General features: G+C 46.1%; 1 protein-coding gene across 9 annotated transcripts in view; it reads right to left on the reverse strand.

Moving 5' to 3' along the window:
- SEC24A (SEC24 homolog A, COPII coat complex component) overlaps nucleotides 1-24,577 on the reverse strand; it is a 916,567-nt gene that overhangs the window by 326,551 nt on the left and 565,439 nt on the right. For all 9 annotated transcript variants that reach the window (XM_056516618.1, XM_056516617.1, XM_056516616.1 and 6 more), the window contains 2 exons: nucleotides 14,662-14,785; nucleotides 14,403-14,561 (listed from right to left, as the gene is read on the reverse strand). In XM_056516618.1, coding sequence (XP_056372593.1) covers nucleotides 14,403-14,561; nucleotides 14,662-14,785 — 283 coding nt within the window. The remainder of the gene's footprint in view (nucleotides 1-14,402; nucleotides 14,562-14,661; nucleotides 14,786-24,577) is intronic.

Raw genomic sequence — 24,577 nt, forward strand, 5'->3', positions numbered from 1 at the left:
AAACGCAATTTTGCTAATTTTGGAAGGTTTTGTTTTCACGCCGTACAATTTCTGGTAAAAATGACGTGTGTTCTTTATTCTGAGGGTCAATACAATTAAAATGATACCCATTATTATATACTTTTATATTATTGTTGCGCTTAAAAAAAATCACAAACTTTTTAACCAAATTAGTACGTTTATAATCCCTTTATTTTGATGACTTATAACTTTTTTATTTTTCCGTATAAGCGGCGGTATGGGGGCTCATTTTTTGCGCCATGATCTGTACTTTTTTTGATACCACATTTGCATATAAAAAACTTTTAATACATTTTTTATAATTTTTTTTTTAATAAAATGTATTAAAAAAGTAGGAATTTTGGACTTTTTTAATTTTTTTTCGTTCACGCCGTTCACCGTACGGGATCATTAACATTTTATTTTAATAGTTCGGACATTTACGCACGCGGCGATACCAAATAGGTCTATAAAAAATGTTTTTTACGCTTTTTGGGGGTAAAATAGGAAAAAACGGACGTTTTACTTTTTTATTGGGGGAGGGGATTTTTCACTTTTTTTTTACTTTTACTTTTACATTTTTTTACATTTTTTTTTACACTTGAATAGTCCCCATAGGGGACTATTCATAGCAATACCATGATTGCTAATACTGATCTGTTCTATGTATAGGACATAGAACAGATCAGTATTATCGGTCATCTCCTGCTCTGGTCTGCTCGATCACAGACCAGAGCAGGAGACGCCGGGAGCCGCACGGAGGAAGGAGAGGGGACCTCCGTGCGGCGTTATGAATGATCGGATCCCCGCAGCAGTGCTGCGGGCGATCCGATCGTTCATTTTAATCGCGAACTGCCGCAGATGCCGGGATCTGTATTGATCCCGGCACCTGAGGGGTTAATGGCGGACGCCCGCGAGATCGCGGGCGTCGGCCATTGCCGGCGGGTCCCTGGCTGCGATCAGCAGCCGGGATCAGCCGCGCATGACACGGGCATCGCTCCGATGCCCGCGGTTATGCTTAGGACGTAAATGTACGTCCTGGTGTGTTAAGTACCACCTCACCAGGACGTACATTTACGTCCTGCATCCTTAAGGGGTTAAGGACCGGGGGTTTTTCCGTTTTTGCATTTTCGTTTTTTGCTCCTTGCCTTTAAAAAATCATAACTCTTTCAATTTTGCACCTAAAAATCCATATGATGGCTTATTTTTTGCGCCACCAATTCTACTTTGTAATAACGTCAGTCATTTTGCCCAAAAATCTACGGTGAAACAGGAAAAAAAATCATTGTGCGACAAAATTGAAAAAAAAACGCTGTTTTGTAATTTTTGGGGGCTTCCGTTTCTACGTAGTACATTTTTCGGTAAAAATGACACCTGATATTTATTCTGTAGGTCCATACGATTAAAATGATATCCTACTTATATAGGTTTGATTTTGTCGGACTTCTGGAAAAAATCATAACTACATGCAGGAAAATGAATACGTTTAAAATTGTCATCTTCTGACCCCTATAACTTTTTTATTTTTCCGTGTATGGGGCGGTTTGAGGGCTCATTTTTTGCGCTGTGATCTGAAGTTTTTAACGGTACCATTTTTGCATTGATAGGACTTATTGATCGCTTTTTATTCATTTTTAAATGATATAAAAAGTGACCAAAACTGCACTATTTTGGACTTTGGAATTTTTTTGCGCGCACGCCATTGATCGAGCGGTTTAATTAATGATATATTTTTATAATTCGGACATTTCCGCACGCGGTGATACCATATATGTTTATTTTTATTTTTATTTACACTGTTTTTTTTTTATTGGAAAAGGGGGGTGATTCAAACTTTTAATAGGGGAGGAGTTAAATGATCTTTATTCACTTTTTTTTTCCACTTTTTTTTTGCAGTGTTATAGGTCTCATAGGGACCTATAACACTGCACACACAGATCTCCTATGCTGATCACTGGTTTCTCATAAGAAACCAGTGATCAACGATTCTGCCGCATGACTGCTCATGCCTGGATCTCAGGCACTGAGCAGTCATTCGGCGATCGGACAGCGAGGAGGCAGGAAGGGGCCCTCCCGCTGTCCTGTCAGCTGTTCGGGATGCCGCGATTAGCCGCGGCTATCCCGAACAGCCCGACTGAGCTAGCCGGGAACTTTCACTTTCACTTTTAGCCGCGCGGCTCAGCTCTGAGCGCGCGGCTAAAGGGTTAATAGCGGCTAATAGTGGTAAATTTTCGTTGTTACTAGCATTTTTCTAACTTTGAAACTCTTTGTCTGTAGGGAAAATGGATATTCCAAATAAATTATATTTTGATCCAAAAATAAAATACGTCTACCGTATATACTCGAGTATAAGCCAACCCGAATATAAGCCGAGGCCCCTAATTTCACCCCAAAATCCCAGGAAAAGAAATTGACTCGAGTATAAGCCTAGGGTGGGAAATACATCATCCCTCCTGTCATCATCCAGACCCCCGTCATCATCCCCCCTTCATCATCACCACCTGTCATCATCCCCCCTTCATCATCAACACCTGTCATCATCCCCTTGTCATCATACCACACACCCCCTTCATCATCCCCTTGTCATCATCCCACACCCCCCTTCATCATCACCTTGTCATCATCCCACACATCCCACTTCATCATCCCCTTGTCATCATCCCACACCCCCCCTTCATCATCTCCTTGTCATCATCTCACACCCCCCCCTTCATCATCCCCTTGTCATCATCTCACCCCCCCCCTTCATCATCCCCTTGTCATCATCCCACACCCCCCTGTGGGATGGCAGCCCGGAACCACTATCCCACCGGACGACCTACCCACCGGACAGTCCTGCAGCACCGGACCAGCGCACCTCAACGTCCCACCGAGCGGAGGTGAGTACAGAACTAAAGGGGGGGGCTGGATGATGTCGCAGGCCGCAGTGGTCTTCAACCTGCGGACCTCCAGAGGTTTCAAAACTACAACTCCCAGCAAGCCCGGACAGCCGATGGCTGCCCGGGCTTGCTGGGAGTTGTAGTTTTGATACATCTGGAGGTCCGCAGGTTGAAGACCACTGAGGGCTGAGAGTTCACTCGAGTATAAGCCGAGGGGGGTGTTTTCAGCACGGAAAATCGTGCTGAAAAACTCGGCTTATACTCGAGTATATACGGTTATGTTTGCATCATAAAGTTGACATGTTTTTACTTTTGCAAGACATCAGAGGGCTTCAAAGTTCAGAAGCGATTTTCCAATTTTTCACAAAATTTTCAAAATCAGAAATTTTCAGGGACCAGTTCAGTTTTGAAGTGGATTTGAGGGGTCTTCATATTAGAAATACCTCATAAATGACCCCATTATAGAAACTGCACCCCCAATGTATTCAAAATGACATTCAGAAAGGGTGTTAACCCTTTAGGTGTTTCACAGGAATAGCAGCAAGTTGAAGGAGAAAATTCTAAATCTTCATTTTTTACACTCGCATGTTCTTGTAGACCCAGTTTTTTACATTTTACAAGGGGTAAAAGGAGAAAAAGCCCCCCAATAATATAACCCAATTTCTCTTGAGTAAGGAAATACCTCATATGTGGATGTCAAGTGCTCTGTGGGTGCACTACAAGGCTCAGAAGGGAAGGAGCGACAATGGGATTTTGGAGAGTGAGTTTTTCTGAAATGGCTTTTGGGGGGCATGTAACATTTAGGAAGCCCCTATGGTGCTAGAACAGCAAAAAAAAAATGTAATTACTCACCGGTAATTTTGTTTCCCCGAGCCATGACAGCACCACCTGAGAGAGGGACTCCACCCCTAGGGACAGGAAACCTGAGCATAAAAAGAAGAACCCTCCTCCTCGGCCTCAGTGAGTTTCAGAGAACAGAAGAGCCATCTTAGTAAACATAACAAAACCATATATTACTGAACAAAAAAAAAAAGGAAAGTCAACACCCACCACTTGAGAAAGAAACACCTGAAAACATAGGGTGGGAATGTCCTGGTGCTGTCATGGCTCAGGTAAACAAAATTACCGGTGAGTAATTACCGGTATTCCGGGTCGCCATGACAGCACCACCTGAGAGAATATCAGAGAAATCAATTTAGGGTGGGATTACGGATTGCAAGACTTTGTGACCAAAAGAAAGCAAAGAAGAACCTCCAATGTTCACCCTATAGTGACGAAAAAAAGTGTGAGGTGAAGACCATGTAGCAGCTCTACAGATTTGGTCTATAGAAGCGCCCCTCTTTTCTGCCCAAGAGGCAGCTATTGCTCGACTTGAATGAGCTTATTGACCAAGTTGGGCAGGTAAGCCTGACAATGAATATGCTAAGGTGATATAGCCTGTCTGATGCACCTAGACAAAAATTTGAACTGGCTCTCTTGCCCTTATTCCGTCCTGAAAATTGAACAAATAGAGAGGTACACTTCCTGAATTCTTTCGTCCTATCTAGATATTCAAGGACACATCTCCAAACGTCTAAGGCACTAAGGGACCTTTCCTTATCATTAGAAGGCTGAGAACAGAAAGACGGAAGAACAATCTCCTGAGAGACATGAAAAGCAGAAACTACTTTAGGAAGATAGGCAGGATCAGGAAGGAACACTATGCTATCTTCCAGGAACTTTGTATAAGGTTCCTCACTAGATAGGGCTGACAGGTCCCCTACCCTCCTAGCAGTGGTGACTGCTACTAAAAGTACAGTCTTTAAGACTAGGTTTTTAAGAGGATTGCTATTTAAGGGTTCAAAAGGATCCGATAAAAAAAATCTTAGTACCAAAGAAAGGTCCCACAAGGGAACTTTCGGAACCCCAGAAATAGGCAACCTATTAAGAGCCTTAAAAAACCTTACAATCCAAGGATGATCTGCAATTTTGGTGTTATATAAGGCTCCTAGCGCTGACACCTGAACCTTTAGGGTGGCGGTCTTTAATCCCTTATCCAGACCTAACTGCAATAAATACAAAATTTGGGGTATATCTGGAACAGAATTCACAAAAAAGGGTTGATTGAGAAATTTCAAAAAGGTTTTCCATACCCTAAAATATATTTTCTTAGTGATCTCTTTCCTACTATTCTGTAGAGTGGTTATCACTGCATCTGAGATACCTTTCTCCCTGAGGATCATCCTTTCAAATGCCATGCCGTCAGGTGGAGGCTTGATATATGAGGAGGAGACACTGGACCCTGGGTTAGTAAGTCCGGTAGCTCTGGAAGAACCCAGGGATCCAATAGGGATAGCTGTCTGAGGGCTGAGAACCAAGCTCGGCGTGGCCAAAAGGGAGCTAGCAAGATTACTCTGGATCCTTCCGACCTTATCTTTCTGATTATTCTGGGCAGCAACTCGAGAGGAGGGACTATGTAGACAAGTTGCCATTTCAACTTGAGTTAAAGCGTCCACTGCCCAAGGTCTGTCTTTTGGATTTAAGGAGCAGAATCTTTTTACTTGTCTGTTTTCTCTGGTAGCAAATAGATCTATTTCGGGTGCCCCCCATAGTTGGCATATTTTTTTGAAAATTTCTGGGTTCAACCTCCACTCTCCCTGATGAAGCTGTTGGCGGCTTAGGAAGTCTGCTATTGAGTTCAGGGATCCTTTCAAATGTACGGCAGTTAAAGAATGCAGAGATAGTTCTGCAAAACAAAAAAAATTTGCTCCAATTTGCATAAGAGACTCGCTTCTTGTGGTCCCCTGCCGGTTTAAGACCACAACTGTAGTTGTGTTGTCTGAGAAAATGTTTACATTTTCTTGGTGGAGAAGATGTTTTGCTCCTTGCAGAGAATAATATACCGCCAAAAGTTCTTTTGCATTTGAGGTTTGCTGATCCCAATGGTCTTGCAAATTCAAGTCCCTTATATGGGCGCCCCAACCCCAAGGGCTTGCGTCTGTTGTAATGATTTTTGGATTTTCTAAGACCCAATCCAGACCCCATGTTCAGATTGTTTTCTTCCAACCACCAGAGAAGCGAGTTTTTTTTGTTTCCTGAGATAGTAGAAACATCCTGTCTAGGCTCTCCACTGATCCCTCCCAACAACTGAGAAGATTTTTTTGTAAGATTCTTGAATGGAACTGCGCCCAAGGTACTGCCTGAATAGCTGCCGTGAACAGTCCTAATAACGACATCCCTTTTCTTATGGAGATTGACTGACAAGCTAGCACCTCTTTTACAGAGTTCTGAATTTTTGGGATTTTTTGTTGTGGGAGGAAAGATTTCTGCTGTTGTGAATCTAGAATTATACCTAGAAAGACTTTTTTCCTTTCTGGAACCAGGGAAGATTTTTCCCAATTTACAATCCAACCTAGTTTTTTTTTTTTTTTTTTAAGATGGCTAAGGTATGGTCTAGGAATCTTTTTAGTTGATCCTCTGACTGCCCAACTAATAGAAAATAGTCTAAATAAGGGACGAATAAACCTACGCCTTCCCTGATGTGAGCTGCCATCTCGGAAATAATTTTTGTGAAAACTCTGGGGGCCACTGCTATACCGAAAGGCAAGGCCCTGAACTGTAGGTGCGTTCATTTTGAATTTAGATTTATGGCCAAGCGTAAGTACTTTTGATGGTCTGGATGAATGGGCACGTGAAGGTACGCATCTTTTAGGTCTATTGAGACCATGAAACAATCTTTTAACAGATTTATTATTGACTTTATTGTTTCCATTTTGAATTTTTTGTACACAAGATATTGATTTAGGGGTTTTAAATTTATGATTGTACGGTAGGTGTTGTCAGGCTTTTTCACCAAAAATAGGGTAGAATAAAAGCCCAACCCCACCTCCATCTGAGGAACGGGAATAAGAACCTGTTTCTCTAATAGGGAAAGAACTTCTTTTTGAAGAGCCACTAACCACGAAGGACCTGAGTGACTCAAAGTCATTTTTAGGCGAGTTGGAGGGAGACTGAGAAACTCGAGGCGGAGACCTTCTCTTAAGGTATTTAATACCGAGGTATTGTTTGAGATTTCTTCCCACTCCGCCACAAAGCTTCTCAGCCTGCGCCCAACTCGCCCCAGACCGTCATTGCTGACCAGATTTTCTGGAGCTGGTAGAGGCTTGGTTAAACATGTAACCTTTAGATTTTTGGGGAAAACGCTACCTTTGGGAATCATCTACTCTGCGCCCGACATCTAGATCTCCTGGTGGGGGGAAAACGCTTGGGTCTGTAAGAGGAGTAGGGAAAAACCTTTTTCTTATCCCCGGCTTTCTCTAAAATATCAGCCAATACTGGCCCGAACAACAATTTTCCCTCACAAGGGAGGGCACACAACTTTTGCGGTAATGTCCCTCAGCCAGGTCTTGAGCCATAAGACTCTGCGTGCAGAGCTGTTCTGGCAGATAGCCTGAGTGCATCCGATGATGCATCTGCCAGAAAAGCCGCTGATTTTTTAATTATCGGGATGGAATTTAACAGCTGTTCATGTGGGACCTGATTCTGGATATCAGATGACAACTGGTCTAACCAGAGAATTAAAGAGCGAGCAACCCAGTAGAATGCTATATTAGGCTTAAAGGAGGAGGTAGCAGCCTCCCAGGTCCTACGTAGGAAAGTATCTGACTTCTTATCCATGGGATCACGTAAGATGCCCAGGTCTTCTAAAGGCCAGGCGCCCATCCTAGAAAGTCTAGAAATGGCCACATCTATTTTTGGAATTTTTTCCCATTCCGCCAATTCCGTATTATCAAAGGGGTATTTTCTTTTTAATGCGCTGGGAAGAAAAACCTTTTTTTTCTGGATTTTCACATTCTTTTTTAATTAAGGCAGAAAGGGATTTGTGGATGGGAAAAGCTCTGCGTTTCCTAGGCTCTAACCCCTCAAACAAAATGTCCTGAATTGTTTTCTCTTCCTTAAAGTCTTCAATATTCATAGCTAGACAAACATTTTTAATCAGGTTATCTGTATCTTCAGACTGAAAAAAGGGTCTTCCAGATGTGGAATCTTCATCTGGGGAAGAATCTCCCTCAGAATTAGCTGATTCAGCCACCATACCTTCCTCCTCCGACCCCGTTAGCTGCACGGCTGTGGATAAGGGGTTTGCAGGAGTCGAAACCGAAGTAGGAGGGGGAGCTGGAGCAGAGTCTAAAGCACTTCTAACAGACTTCTGTATTTCTAATCTAATTAAATCCTGCATGGAAGACATTAAGGAAGGTACTTTGGCTGGAAAGACAAGTCATTTTTTCATGATCCTGCGGTAGCTTAGATTTACAAGTATTACAATTCTCGAGATGTTTGGTTTTCTTTGATGACTTTTTAGGTACATCCCCCTAAAAAGTAAACCAAACCAAACATTACAAAAAGCGTATTGAAATGGAATGGATACACTCACTCAGGAAACCGGCTACCGAGGACGTAGTCTTTGCTGGTGATTCAGCTGGATCACGTCTCGAGTCCTCCCAGGAGCTCATGCTGGCTGGCTGCTTGCAGTCTGCTGCTGTCTGCTGGCAGTGCTGGCTGGCATCCACTAAGGAGGATGCAAGGATGTGCGGCTGTGGTCTAAATACTACTAGACCGCACTTTCGCATTGCAGGGATGCCAACGTCTGACGTAATCTCTGGCGCCCTCCCGTGATGTCTTTTCGGCACCGGCGTCCTCCTCCACTCCTTCTGCGCATGCGCCTGGACTCACTAGCACCACGCTGTCGCCGCCCGGCCGAACCCGTACCGGACCCCGCTAACCTTCAGGTACGGACAGGCGGAGTGGAGCCAGACCGACAAAAACTCCCAGACTAGGGAGATAGTCCAGGTGCGCGTACCCCCGAGACTACGGGGATAATACCTAGAGCTCCGACGCGCCCTCAGCACAACTCCATAACCTGGGACAGGGACCCCTGCCCCAGCAGGCTTCCTTAGGGACAGGAAACACACTGAGGCCGAGGAGGAGGGTTCTTCTTTTTATCCTCAGGTTTCCTGTCCCTAGGGGCGGAGTCCCTCTCTCAGGTGGTGCTGTCATGGCGACCGGGAAAAAACAAACAACATGGCATACTATTTTGGAAACTATACCCCTCAAGGAACGTAACAAGGGGTCCACTGAGCCTTAACGCCTCACAGGTGTTTGATGACTTTTCGTTAAATTCGGATGTTTAAATGAATTTTTTTTCCACTAATACGCTGGTTTTCCCCCAAATTTTACAGAAAATGCCCCCCAAAATATGTAACCCCCATCTCTTCTGAGTATGGAAATACCCCTTGTGTGGACGTCAAGTGTACTGCGGGCAAACTACAATGCTCAGAAGAGAAGGAGCACCATTGAGATTTTGGTGAGAGAATTTGGTTGGAATAGAAGTGGGCGTTTATAAATCCCCCCCGTGGTGGCAGAACAGTGGACCCCCTCACATGTGACCCCATTTTGGAAAGTACACCCCTCACAGAATTTAATAATGGATGCAGTGAGTATTTACACCCCACTGGCATTTGACAGATCTTTGGAACAGTGGGCTGTTGAAATGAAAAATAAAATTTTTAATTTTCACAGACCACTGTTCCAAAAATCTGTCAGACACCTGTGGGGCATAAATGCTCACTGTACCCATGGGGTAACATGTGGGGGGGGGGTCCACTGTTCTGGCACTATGGGGGCTTTGTAAACACACATGGCCTTCAATTTTGGACACATTTTCTTGGCAAAAGCCCAATGGCACTCCTCCTCTGAGCATTGAAGTGCACCCGCAGAGCACTTTACACCCACATATGGGGTATGTTCTTACTAGGGATGTCCCGATACCATTTTTTTAAGACCGAGTACGAGTACCGATACTTTAATTCTAGTACTCGCCGATACCAAGTACGAGTATTTATATTTTAAAGGGAATCTGACAGCAGGGCGACCCGGTCTCTGACGCTGTTTACCATGCTGATATGTGGGTCCTTGTTGTGTACAATGGAGGCGGCTGCTGTAGTATGAGCCAAGATGTCTCTTCTCCATTGGGCAGAACAGGGAATTTGCTTTGGCGGTGAGACCGATGACCACATGGTGAGCAGCGGCAGAAACCGGGTCACCTGCACTATCCACTTATAAATTCAATTTAGTGCAGGTGACTCTGCTGTAAGATTGCCTTTAATAGTAGGTAGTATTCCCTTGCAGACATTAGCAGCAGCCCCCCTTGTAGACAGCAGCCCCCCTGTAGGCATAAGTAGCAGCCCCCCTGTAGACCACAGCCCCCCTTTAGACAGTGGGCTCCCATTTAAACAGCAGCAGGGCCCCCCCCCTTTAGACAGCAGCAGGGACCCCCCCTTTAGACAGCAGCTGGGGCCCCCCTTTAGACAGCAGCAGGGGCCCCCCTTTAGACAACAGCAGGGGCCCCCGCTTTAGACAGCAGCAGGGCCCCCCCTTTAGACAGCAGCATGGCCCCCCCCTTTATACAGCAGCAGGGCCCCCCCTTTAGACAGCAGCAGGGCCCCCCCCTTTAGACAGCAGCAGGGGCCCCGCTCTTTAGACCGCAGCAGGGGCCCCCCTCTTTAGACCGCAGCAGGGGCCCCCCTCTTTAGACCGCAGCAGGGGCCCCCCTCTTTAGACCGCAGCAGGGGCCCCCCTCTTTAGACAGCAGCAGGGGCCCCCCTCTTTAGACAGCAGCAGGGGCCCCCCTCTTTAGACCGCAGCAGGGACCTCCCTCTTTAGACAGCAGCAGGGCCCCCCCTTTAGACAGCAGCAGGGGCCCCCCCTCTTTAGACCGCAGCAGGGGCCTCCCTCTTTAGACAGCAGCAGGGCCCCCTCTTTAGACAGCAGCAGGGGCCCCCCTCTTTAGACCGCAGCAGGGGCCTCCCTCTTTAGACAGCAGCAGGGCCCCCCCTTTAGACAGCAGCAGGGCCCCCCCCCCCCCCATTTAAACTCTGAAGTGAGAGAGTGCCATGTGCATTTGAGGCCTAAACTGGGGATTTGAATCCACCACAAAAATACCCTATGGCAGTGTTTCCCAAACAGGGTGACTCAAGCTGTTGCAAAACTCCCAGCATGCCTGGACCGTCAGTGGCTGTCCGGCAATACTGGGAGTTGTTGTTTTTCAACATCTGGAGGCTCCGTTTTGGAAACAGTGCCGTACAAGACGTTTTTGTTTGTTTTTTTCAATGGGGGGGGGGGGGGAACGACGACTGTGTAGGGGTATGTGTATATGTAGTGTTTTACTTTTTATTTGGTGTGGTGTAGTGTTTTTACGATACACTCACACGGGCAGAGGTTTACAATGAGTTTCTGGCTGGGAGTTTCAGCTGTGGCGGAAAATTTGCCGCATCTCAAATCCAACTCCCAGCATGTACTGTCAGACCATACATGCTGGGAGTTGTAGTTATGCAACAGCTGGAGGCGTATTGGTTGCGAAACACAGAGTTTGTTACTTAACTCAGTGTTTTGCAACCAGTGTGCCTCCAGCTGTTTCAAAATTAGAACTCCCAGCATATACAGTCTCTCAGTGCATGCTGGGAGTTGCACTTTTGCAACAACTGGAGGCACACTGGTTGCAAAACACTGAGTTAGGTAACAAACTCCGTTTCACAACCAATGTGTCTCCAGCTGTTGGGAGTTGTAGTTGGAACTCCTGCTGTTGCAAAACTACAATTCCCAGCATGTCCTTTGGCTGTGCATGCTGCAAAATGTTGCTAAGCAACAGCAGGAGGTGAACAGGCCTCACCTCCTGCTGTTTCCTGCCGCCTGCTCTGCCAGGACCATCGCCGCTGCTGCCACCGCTCCTGCGCAGGGACCGCAGCCATCGAAGGTAGGAGACCCCAGCTGTCGCCGATATCTTCGCAGTCCCGATCTCCGCGCCAGCAGGTTCCCTATTGGTCGGTCGATCCAACCGATCAATCACGTAATCGTGAGGAGGCAATCACGTGATCGTGAGGCGCCACTCCTGCTGGGTAAGGGTGAATGGGGCTGTCTCGGAAAGCCCCATTCACCCTTTTTTTCTGGGTCACCGGGTCACCAGAGATCCGGAAGAGCTGCAAATCGCAGGTCTGAATCGCCGACATGGGGGGTCTCTGGACCCGCCCAAGGGGTTTGCATGGGGTGCCTGTCACCGCCCGGTGAGCGGTGGGGAGCAGAATTCCCACAGGCGTATCGATACGCCCTGCGTCCTGAAGAGGTTAAAAAAGCTGCCACTAGGTGTCTCTCTACTTGACCAGAGCACATTTCTCCCCTCCTGCAGCCTTATACAATCACGGCTCATCTCACACACTGAACTGCTTTGGGCTGTGTGTAGCAGTGTGAGGGAGGAAGTTCTCCCCTGTATGGCTTCAGATGATGTAATGCCTGCTGGGTAACGCCCCTTGCCAGTCTGTGAATCTCACTGAGCAGAAAATACAGAGCAATATCAAGGTAGAAAACTAAAAAATTATAAAAAATAAAGACAGGGGGTGGTTTATCATGATGGAGACAGTGAACTGGGAGTATTATCAAATTTAACAAAATCATGAGAGGTACTCTATAATAAATTATTTTATGCACGTGATGTGGGACTGTACTAATCCTACACAGTTCTGGAGGGAAGTGGTCCAGTTAGTTAGATCAGTATATGGTCTCACTATTCACACATTGGCTATTAACTGTATCCATGGGTTTCTAGAAGGTTGGTGACAAAGGAAATGGAATGCACATTTGTGTATGTAGAATTTTATATCAGGCACGTAAATTAATAGAGCAGCACTGGTTAAGAGCCTCCCCACCGAATTTGTCTGAGCTGATCTAAGATGACTACATTATTCATTTGGAGAAAGGAGTGTATACTAAACGGAAGGCTCTGAAGAAATGTGTAATATGTTCTGGTGTTTAATGTACACACCCCTACCCTTCAATTCCCTGGTTGAACTTGATGGACATATGTCTTTTTTCGACCGTACTAACTATGTAACTATGTACGCCTGTCTGTTTTTTTCTTTTCTGTAAAAATAAAAAGCTTAATAAAAAGTATTGGATTAAAAAAATAAGTTGTTGAGCCTACATGTAGGGGGTCACTCTGTAGGTCTTATAAAAAAAAAAATTGATTAAAGAGAATGCCATATATTTCTGCTGCCCTATCTGTGGGATGTGATGCTTCACTATACTTTTTTTATGCACAGTCATTCTGATAAAATTTCTGTTTATACGTTATATAATGGGGCGGTACTGACATCTGCAATATTCACGAGCATCTGCTTCAGTCCACCTATCCGCCAATATTGTGTCAATATTGGTCATAGATAATGCTGCCGATCACCTGTGGGCAGGCAGGACAAAGAAGCAGCTCATTAATCTTTTTTGATAGGGCAGAAGAAATCTGTTGACAGATTCCCTTTAACCTCCCTAGCGGTATGATTCAGTCTGGAAATTTGTACCAAAAGCGGTACAAATTTTTGCATTGAAATTCCACATCTCCCCCCCCCCCCCACCCCCCGTCACATTCCCCCTCCCTTGTCACATTTCCCCCCCCATATCACATTCTCCCCCTCCTTGTCACATTCCCCCCCCTGTCACATTCCCCCCCCCGTCACATTCTCCCCCCTTGTTACACTCTCCCCCCCGTCACATTCATCCCCCCCTGTCACATTCCCCCCCTTGTTACATTCTCCCCCCTCCATGTTACATTCCACTCCCCCCCTGTCACATCCCCCCTTTGTCACATTCCTCCCCCCTGTCACATCCCCCCCCTTGTCACATTCCCCCCTCTGTCACATTCCCCCCTATGTCACATTCCCCCCCCCCCCCTTGTTACATTCTCCCCTGTGTCACATTCCCCCCTCTGTCACCTTCTTGTCCTGCAGTAACATACACTAGGTTTGCCGGGCAGATTTCAAACCTAGTGTATTTGCTGCAGAACAAGCCCTTTCCCCTTCAGCCAATCACAGGCTTTACACCACTGCGGCCTGTGATTGGCTGAAAAGGGAAAGGTCCTGTAAGATGAATAGAGCAGTGACCAGAGCGCACGGAGGGGAACGACATCTTCAGGGACCGGGATTAGGTGAGCGAAAGTTTTTTTTATTTTCTTCCTTTTTACTTTTACACTTAGTTCAGGGTTTTTCTACCAGGGGGCCTCCAGCTGTTGTGAAACTACTGCTCCCAGCCAAAGGCTGTCCGGGCATGCTGAGAGTTTTGTAGTATCTGAGAGTTTGTAGTTTTGCAACATCTGGAGGCCCCCTGGTTGAGAAACACTGACTTTTAGTATATGTCTTTACCTGCTCTGGCCGGCCCCCGCCACGGGAGCCGACCCGAGCAGATAATCACATATTTTCCCAGGGGCTGCATCACTACATCGCAAAAAGCAAAAATCGTGATTCGATTGCTTTTGCGATATACTGTGCAGCCCGCACAGCAACTCTGCAATTCTACCCCGAGCGTGACTCGGGGTTACCGCTTCTAGCAGCGAAAATTAACCCTGAGTCACGCTCGGGAATACCGCTAGGCTGGTTAAACAGTTATAGTCAACACAATTTACCTTAGTGCTGTTTAAAATGCTTATTCTGACTTCATACATACCTTTTGTGCACCTTATCCTCATAACAGCCTCAAACCCAATCTTCCTGGTAAGGTATCTCTTTAACTCTTTCTGCAGTTTCTCCACTTGAACTGGATTATGCTGAAGATGGTAAGCATGATAATAGTAAATACTACCTGCTGAATATCTGGAAATGCAACCTGAAATAAAACATAAGCAGGTATCATAACTCAAGAAAAAGGAACTTCATGTGTCTTATATGCAAAATATTGAAAGAGAAAACTAAGGCTTATAGCCTACCTAAAGAAGCCAAATCTGAGTATCTGCCACTTAGGAGGAAAAGATCAACGGCTACTTGCTGTCCTGAACAATCCAAAGCAAGCTTTTTGTAAAAGTCAGTTGCTGGTGTCAAATTATGAATTTCCTGTTAAAATGAGGGGAAAAAAAGGTAGAAAAAAATATCTTTAGGCAAAGCCATGCTGACTAAATGGATTCAGAAATATTAGTCATTAGACAACAATAAACACAGAACAATTAAATATTGATGTTCCCTATGCAGTATACACTCAAAGGCCTTTTAAAGGTATATTCACAATAGGTATATATTTTGCTCTTTTAATCTGAATGGGGGCATTTTTACATATCTCTGACCTACTTCTTGCTCTTGTGCTTATTGTAGGTATACCTATGTATATGTTAGTGGCCACTCTTTCTACGAAACAAGCACCACCAAAGATGTCCTCTTTTTGTTATTGTGCAATGCATAGTAAAACATGCTCCTCTATGTCCTTTATTTTGATCCATGTGTGGCCTTTATCACCCTTTTTCCTGTTTGAACCTTGTGTTTTGTTTAAAAAAAAAAAAAAAAAAAAAGAAAAGAAAACTTTGCTGGATAAGAAATTCCAGCACCTAGACAGACACTTGAACAAGGACATTTGTAAGAAAAGGATCATGGTATATATTGGCCCCAATGACAAAGTAAGAGGTAGATGGAGTGTCCTTAAAAATGATTCCAGGGACTTAGGCAGCAAGCTTAAGGCAAGCACCTCCAAGGTAATATTTTTCTGAAATATTACCTGTACCACGAGCCACAACAGAGAGGCAGCGGGAGATTAGGGAGGTAAACAAGTGGCTCAGAAGCTGGTGTAGGAAAGAAGGGTTTGGGTTCATGGTGAACTAGGCTGACTTTGCTGTCGCATATCGACTCTACCGTACGGAAGGCTGCACCTCAATGTGGAGGGTGCAGCTGTGCTTGGGGATATGATTGCTAGAAGGGTGGAGGAATGTTTAACCCCTTAAGGACGCAGGACGTAAATGTACGTCCTGGTGAGGTGGTACTTAACGCACCAGGACGTACATTTACGTCCTAAGCATAACCGCGGGCATCGGAGCGATGTCCGTGTCATGCGCGGCTGATCCCGGCTGCTAATCGCAGCCAGGGACCCGCCGGCAATGGCCGACGCCCGCGATCTCGCGGGCGTCCGCCATTAACCCCTCAGGTGCCGGGATCAATACAGATCCCGGCATCTGCGGCAGTTCGCGATTTAAATGAACGATCGGATCGCCCGCAGCGCTGCTGCGGGGATCCGATCATTCATAACGCCGCACGGAGGTCCCCTCTCCTGCGTGCGGCTCCCGGCGTCTCCTGCTCTGGTCTGTGATCGAGCAGACCAGAGCAGGAGATGACCGATAATACTGATCTGTTCTATGTCCTATACATAGAACAGATCAGTATTAGCAATCATGGTATTGCTATGAATAGTCCCCTATGGGGACTATTCAAGTGTAAAAAAAAATTTAAAAGTAAAAGTAAAAAAAAAGTGAAAAATCCCCTCCCCCAATAAAAAAGTAAAACGTCCGTTTTTTCCTATTTTACCCCCAAAAAGCGTAAAAAACATTTTTTATAGACATATTTGGTATCGCCGCGTGCGTAAATGTCCGAACTATTAAAATAAAATGTTAATGATCCCGTACGGTGAACGGCGTGAACGAAAAAAAAAATTAAAAAGTCCAAAATTCCTACTTTAATACATTTTATTTAAAAAAAAATTATAAAAAATGTATTAAAAGTTTTTTATATGCAAATGTGGTATCAAAAAAAAGTACAGATCATGGCGCAAAAAATGAGCCCCCATACCACCACTTATACGGAAAAATAAAAAAGTTAGAGGTCATCAAAATAAAGGGATTATAAACGTACTAATTTGGTTAAAAAGTTTGTGATTTTTTTTAAGCCCAACAATAATATAAAAGTATATAATAATGGGTATCATTTTAATCGTATTGACTCTCAGAATAAAGAACACATGTAATTTTTTCCATAAATTGTACGGCGTGAAAACAAAACCTTCCAAAATTAGCAAAATTGCGTTTTTCGTTTTAATTTCCCCACAAAAATAGTGTTTTTTGGTTGCGCCATACATTTTATGATATAATGAGTGATGTCATTACAAAGGACAACTGGTCGCGCAAAAAACAAGCCCTCATACTAGTCTGTGGATGAAAATATAAAAGAGTTATGATTTTTAGAAGGCGAGGAGGAAAAAATGAAAACGTAAAAATTAAATTGTCTGAGTCCTTAAGGCCAAAATGGGCTGAGTCCTTAAGAGGTTAAACTAGGGACCGGGGGTGGGGAGAGGGAACCTACAATGTAGTGTAGATAGAGAGAGGGGGGGATTTATTAATATACCTAGGGGCTTGAGCGGAGGGAGGGGTTAGAATAGTTAATAGGGATAGGCTTCATAGGAAGAAAAAACATACACCTTTGAATTGCATGTTGACTAATGCCAGAAGTCTGTCCAATAAAGCTGCCTAACTGGAGTGGTTGATGTCTGAGAAAAATTATGATATAGTGGGTATAACAGAGACTTGGTTGGACAATAGCTTTGACTGAGCGGTAAACATACAGTGTTATAGTCTATTCAGAAAGGATCGGCCAAAACAGAAAGGGGGAGGAGTTTGTCTTCATGAGAAATAGAGTTTGAAGGGCAGCACTGCGGGAGGATATATAGGAGGGAAACGATAATGTGGACTTATTATGGATAAGCCACCAAACATAATGGAAGAGCCAGAAGATCAATTACTGAAGCAAATAAACAAAGCAGCAAATCAGAATGATGTGATAATAATGGGGGACTTTAACTATCCTGATGATGGGGGCGTGGTCTGCATGGCGGCCTGATCGGACGTGTGAGAGTTTAGCTCCTACCATCCTGCATGTTCATCCTCTAAATATCCCTGCCATCCTGTACTGTGACTGCTCCTGTCCCTCCCTGGGAGTACCCCACCACCTTAGGGACCCCTGCGGTGGCTCCATCGTGGGAATCGGTGGAGTTTGTGGAGGGTGCTGAGGCCTGAAGCGTGCGGCCTCCCATACTTTCCTGCCCGGAACTCCTGGGGGAGCTGAAGGTTCGCTCTCCTGTTCCGGAGTCTCGCCTCGGAGGATCCTGGTGCCCGGTCTTAGCTGTGGTGGCTGGAGTCGGCGATCGGGTCCGCTGACCTCTCCAGGCGGTGTTCTGCGGGGCCTTCCTCGGCTTCCGGTCCGGATCGCGGAGGGTGGCGTGTGGCGCTCCTGTGCTGCAGAGAGGCGGCGGCTGGTATCTTCTGCAATCCCCGAGGGCCCGGCACGTCTTCCATCTGTCTGCCGGTCGGGACCACTCTGCTGGAGTGCGGGAGGCGGCGTCCGGTGGAGGAGAGACCGCGCTGCTACCGGAGCTACAGGAGCTCTTGCCAGAGTCCCTGCTTAAGGTACCTGGCTGGTCCGGCCGGGCTGAGGGGGTGAGGGACGGACTGTCATCTTCGGGGAGAAGGTGGGAAGTGTCTCCGGGAGTTCCATCTCCCTCTATTGCAGCGGGCCTGCTCTTCAACTGCTGGAAGCTGCTGGAGATACCCCACTGGACTGCTGCTGCGCTTTGGGGGGCACTCCTCTGACCACCCTATAACATCTGGGACTGGACATTTTGCTGAGTGTTTGTGGGTACTGGCTGCACTCACTCTCCTGCTGCCCATCCTGTGCCCCTGCTCCTTGTGCCTGTGTGCCCCCCCTCACCCTACCCTTGCTGAGGCATTTCATACATATAGCACTGTGAACTGTCTACCTGGCCGGAGTGAAGTTGGTGGCCTATAGGGTACCACACTGTGTGCTTTCTCTATTTCATTGACTGCATTCTAATATGGGCTGGAGGAATAAGGAGGGGGCTGGTCCCTCACAGCAGGAAGCCAGTGGGTCTTCATCATTTGGAATACATTAACCCTTCAGCAGGAGGTAGCGGCAAAGTTGGAGAGGTTTGCGCTACGACGGTCGTCCCCTGATTCTCCTGTCTGTGTGGAAGCCCCTCTTCCTATGGTGGATATGGGGACCCCCCTGGACCCACTGGAGGACTATGACACATTTCTGCAGGCTTCTGTTGTGGGATCACATGTATCATTGCCTGATACCCCTCCAGCTCTATCTGGTGTGCAAGCTGTGGCCCCGGATGTACCCGCCGCTGAACCTACTCTGGCCGCAGTCTTTGCAGAAATACAACGATGTAACACTACATTATCTCAGCTGACCGTTCAGGTGGGCACAGTGCAGTCTGCTATTTCTCTACTGAGTCATGATCTGCAGAAAGTGACGGAGCGCACCTCTGCTGTGGAGAGTCGGATTAGTGATGCCTATAGTTTGGGACTCTACTAGATACAGTCAGGACATTGCTTTCCTCAAGGCTAAAGCAGATGATCTGGAAAATCGTCTGCGCCATAACAACGTGCGGATAATAGGACTGCCTGAAAAATGTGAGGGCCGTACACCAACAGAGTACATGGAAACCTGGCTAAAGGAGGTGTTTGGTGCTGACAATCTGACCCCTCTCTTTGCTGTGGAGAGAGCTCATCGGGTCCCTATGAGGCCGTTCCCTCCGGGCGGTCCGCCCAGGTCTATGCTAGTGAAACTTTTACATTACCGTGACAGGGATTTAGTTCTTAAACTGACCAGAGAAAAACAGCCGGTGACTGTGGACAACCAGGTTATTTCCTTTTTTCCGGATTTCTCAGCGGAGGTGCAGAAGAAACACACCTCCTTTATGGATGTGAAAAAGAGATTGCGCACCCTGGATTTACCATATTCTATGCTATACCCTGCCAGGCTGAGGGTGGTTGCTTTGGGGACTACCCATTTCTTTGAGGGAGTAGATGCTGCGGTCCGTTGGTTGGACACATATGAAGCTCAATTGCGCAGGAGGGCCCGCAGGGGCTCACCGGAACCTGCTCCGGATTGACTTTGTGATGCCTTGTCTGATATGTGCTCTAAGTGCTCTGCTGTTAAGACTTGTTTTATTTCTTATATCTGATATTCCTGAGTAGGGGCACCTGGTACTGTTACTATTGTGGTGGGGTGTGGTGGGGGGGGGGTCTGCATTATCCTTTGTATTATTTTGAGATGTTATTTTTGATTTTCTGGGGTGGGTGGGAGTCCTCTGGGTTGGGATTTGCTGACTAGTGTTCAGAAGGTATATGACCATTGCTGGAAACAAAGAAGAAGAAGCTCAATTACTGAATGCTTGGGAATGTTTGGCCTGCTGTCTGACTGGTTGCAATATGCGCTCACCTTCATCCTCTCATCCTGGTCCCTTTCCTGGGTATGTCTGAACTATGTGGATGTCTGGTGTGGGTATGTTTGCGCTCCTGGATGCCGTGTGCCGCGGCGATTGGTGTGGTTATGTAGGTGTGTTGACTTTGGATGTTGGTTTGTTCCTCACTGTCTGTTGGGTGCGTTTTCCGTCTCTCCCTCCGCTGCTCTTTTCTCTCTACGACTGCTCTATCTGAATGTGCTCCTGATCCCCGTGAGGTTGTTCCTGAGCCCCGTGAGTATGCTTGATGATTCTGGGGCTGCTGTCTGCCTATTTACTGCTTCAGGATGGCTACCTTTAATTTTATAGGGTGGAATGTTAGGGGGTTGGGTGATGTGTCCAAACGATATGCTGTTCTTAATGCGGTGAGGCATTTTCAACCAGCAATACTATGTCTTACTGAGACCCATCTGACAGGAACCAACACTGAGGATCTTCATAGAGCCTGGGTTGGTCATTCGTTCCACTCTACCTTTTCTTCTCATGCTAGAGGAGTTAGTATATTGGTCCATAAATCTATCCCATTTCGTGTCCTCTCCTCTAGCATTGACCCAGAGGGTAGATATGCTTGTTTGTTGGGAGAGGTGTCTCGCCGCATGGTTATATTTGTGGGGTTATACATCCCTCCCCCTTATAGTGGTAATATCATGCACCGTGTTCTCTCTATAGTTTCGGGTTTCCCAGTAGCCCCCGTACTTATCTGTGGTGATTTTAATCAGGTCCTGGATGCATCGGTGGATAGGTTTTGGGGATCTCAACCCCCCCCCCCCCCCCCTTGCTCTAGGCCGACTGGACTTGCTAATATAATATCTAAGGTAGATATTTTTGACTTGTGGCGCTGTTGCAACCCTTCAGTTCTGCAGTACTCCTGCTATTCGGCCATGCATAGGACCCTCTCTAGGATAGACTTGGAGATTGGAGATGGGGACATGGCTAGAATGGTCAGGAAGGTATAATATTTGGCTAGATGCCTTTCAGACCACTCCCCTATCAGGCTTAACCTTGACTTCACGGACGGGGCAGAAGGGGTGCGCCCCCTGTGGAGACTGAATCCGTTCTGGTTGCAGGTGCTGACTACTGCTGAAATTGTCTGTGTCAAGATTCGTGAATATCTTGCCTTGAATGTGGGTTTAGCCTCAGTCTCTACGGTGTGGGATTCCCTTAAAGTATACTTGCGTGGGCTCTTTATCCGTGATATTAGTATACATAAATCGTTCACAAGGGAGAGGGGGGAGAAGCTGAGATTGTCTGTGGTTGGAGCTGAGCATGCGTATGTCTCGGCTCCCTCCCGGATGACGGATGAGGTTTGGTTGCAGGCACAGGGAGATTATAAAATGTACTTGGAGGAGGCTGCTGAATATAAACGCTTTTTTGTTAAGCAAAGATATTTTGAATGTGGTGAAAGTACTGGTAAATTGCTGGCGTCGGTTGCTAGGGCGCAGCGGGGGATTTCGTTTATTAGCTGTTTGAGGGATAAGCAGGGTCTTGAGGTAACTGATGATAATGGGATTATGGAGATAATGTTGGCTTTCTATAAAGATGCGTATTCGTCTAGAGCCTCCTGTTCCGAGGGGGCTTTGGGGGAATATGTCTGTAGAGCTGGGTTGCCTTCCCTTACTCAGGAGCAGAGGGGAGAGCTGGACTCTCTCATCTCTCTAGAGGAAATGGAACAGGCATTGAAAGATGCAAATAATGAAAAAGCCCCGGGCACGGATGGCCTCCCTAGTGAGGTATATAAAAAATTCTCAGGCGTTTTACTGCCGCAGCTGTTGCGGGTGGGTGAGTCTACAGTTCATAACATTAGGAGGGTGTATCTCAATTTGCTGATGTCTCAGGATGGTGTAGGGGCCCGTTCGGTTTTTTAGTTGGACGCTGCCAAGGCGTTTGACAGCGTCGAATGGAACTACTTGTGGCGTGTGATGAGTGCCATGGGGTTCGGTGACAGATTCCTTTCTTATGTTAAGCTTCTCTACCAGAGCCCGGTTGTCCGCCTCAGAATTAATGGTAAGACTTCCTCAACATTTGACCTGCAGAGAGGTCCCCTGTCGCCCCTGCTCTTTGCCATAGCTATTGAGCCTCTGGCCAGCCTACTAAGGATGTCACCTGATGTAATGGGGTTTCGGTATGGGAATATAGAAGAAAGGGTAGCCCTATACCCAGATGACATGTTGTTGTTTTTGGGAGACACAGCTCACTCACTGGCCCTGGTAATGTCCCTTATTACAGAATTTGGGTCATACTCAGGATTACTCATCAACTGGGACAAGTCAGTCCTGTTGCCTCTAGACCCTTTACCAGAAGTGCCTCATATAGCTATCTCTAAGATACAAGTAGTCTCTAGTTTTAAATACTTAGGAATTTACATTACTCCCTCCCTACATGATTTTGTTCCTAGCAATCTACTCCCCCTTCTAGATAAAAGCTCTCAAAAAGTGTCCGTATGGTGTAAGCTCCCACTCAAAATGGTTCTTGTGCCGTAAATGTTATATATATTGCAGAATTCCCCGGTGTGGATTGAGATGGCTCACTTTCAGAGGATTCAGAGACTTTTCAGGCTACTGGTTTGGGGGGGGTGGGGCCGCTAGGATTAAATTGGAAACATTACAGCGGGGTAAATCTTCGGGGGGGGGGGGGGGGTTTGCATTACCGAATCCATGGTTGTATTATCTTGCGTAGCAGTTGCATCAGGTGAGAGGGTGGGCAGCGCATTTCACATTGGGACCTACTGGTCGATTGTTTATGGCCAAACATGGGGGTAGGATACCGTTACACATTTTGGAGATTGGGGCCCTTACCAGACCTCCTGACTCCTCTCCTACGACTCGCCTACTGTGTAATCTCTGGGGCCACGTGAGAAAACTTTTAGGTATTACCAGTTATTTCAAATTTACTCCGCTGTGGCATAACCCTGGATTGCCTGTCTTTAATTCCTATGCCGATGCTGAGTTCTGGGAGAGGAGGGGACTTTGTGAGTTGGGTCAGTTGGCTGATCAGGAGGTTGTTCGGTCATTTGAGGACATACGGGAGGAGTTTGCCCTACCGCGTTCCTCATTTTACCGCTATTTACAGATCCATCATGCCTATGAGTCGCAAAATCGGGTGAAATTGTTACGGGTACAGTCTAATAGGGTTTTGGAATCTACTGTGACTAAACGTGATTCTGCTGGTGTGATTTCCTGGCTTTATGAGGAACTGCTTGGCTTCCATCATGAGGGTTTCCCTTTGACGGTTCGGTCTAAATGGGAGAGGGACCTTGGGATCCTGACTGATGAGGAATGGAGTACTGTACTGGCACTTACCCCATTTTTGTCTCTATCGGAATCCAATAGGCTGTCTCAACTGTTCTTTATTCACAGGGTATATAAGACTCCCTCATTCCTTCATATGATAGGGGTAAGGTCTGACTCGGCTTGTCCGCGTTGCGGTGAGCTGGAGGCACACCTGGTACACATGATGTGGACGTGCCCTTGTTTGCTGACTTATTGGACTGAAGTGCTGCAGCTCATTAGAACAGTGTATGGGGTGACCATTAACAGAGCTCCCAAGGAATGCCTACTTGGACTTATAGGCTGTGGTCGGGAGCCCTCCCAGGCAGAGGTTGGGATTCTGAAAATCTTGTATCAAGCCAGGAAGTTGATTGCACAGTTTTGGAACAGATCCTCTCCTCCGGGAGTGGCTGATCTCATCACAAGGGTAACACAAGTAGTGAAACTAGAAAAGGGGATCTATATTAAGCGCAAAGTGGAGAGGAAGTTTGATGGTGTCTGAGGTCCCTGGGTGCAGAGATTCGATCCCCCTACAGACGTATCTTAACTTAGGATGGTTCCTCTAATATGTGGTACTGTATGGAAGGGTTGACATGCAAGCTAATGTTGGGGTGATCTGGTATGCAGCGCTTCCCCCCCCCCTGATGTGTATGAAGATGGATGTGTGTGATTTAGTGGAATGCGACTGCGAACGTTATTTTCCATGGATTCGGGGGACTGAGCTTTTATATCCCTTTTATTTATTTTTTTAATTTGTTCTTTTTTAATCAACTATACTATTGATGTGGATTTGATGGAGCTGGTTTATGGTTTATGACTTATGTACAATGAGGGTTGAAGGGCTTTGGTGGGGAGGGGCTGAGATGGAATGGTTATGTGTGGGGGGGGGGGAGGGGGGTCGTTGGGGGAATGTATGTTATTGTTAAACTGTGTTTCAAAAACTTAATAAAAACTATCTGATTTAAAAAAAAAAATAAAAAAAAATATCCTGATATAAACTGGGAGACTGAGACCTGTGAATCTCATAAAGGAAACAGGTTTCTGACTATAGCTAAAGACAATTATCTGTCCCAACTGGTGCAGGGCCTGACCAGAAGGGGCGCCCTACTAGACTTAATATTAACTAACAGATCTGACAGAGTAACTAATGTGCATGTAGAAGGACACCTAGGAAATATTGATCATAATATAATAGATTATAGCTTTTTCTTCAATAAGGGACTCTAACGAGTGGCCACAAAAACAATGAACTTTAGGAAGGCAAAGTTTGATCAACCCAGAGAAGCCCTGAACAATATAAATTGGGATAATGTCCTCAAATACAAGAATACTGACAATAAA

Source organism: Hyla sarda, chromosome 4 (assembly GCF_029499605.1).
Source record: "Hyla sarda isolate aHylSar1 chromosome 4, aHylSar1.hap1, whole genome shotgun sequence".
Lineage (NCBI taxonomy): Eukaryota > Metazoa > Chordata > Amphibia > Anura > Hylidae > Hyla > Hyla sarda.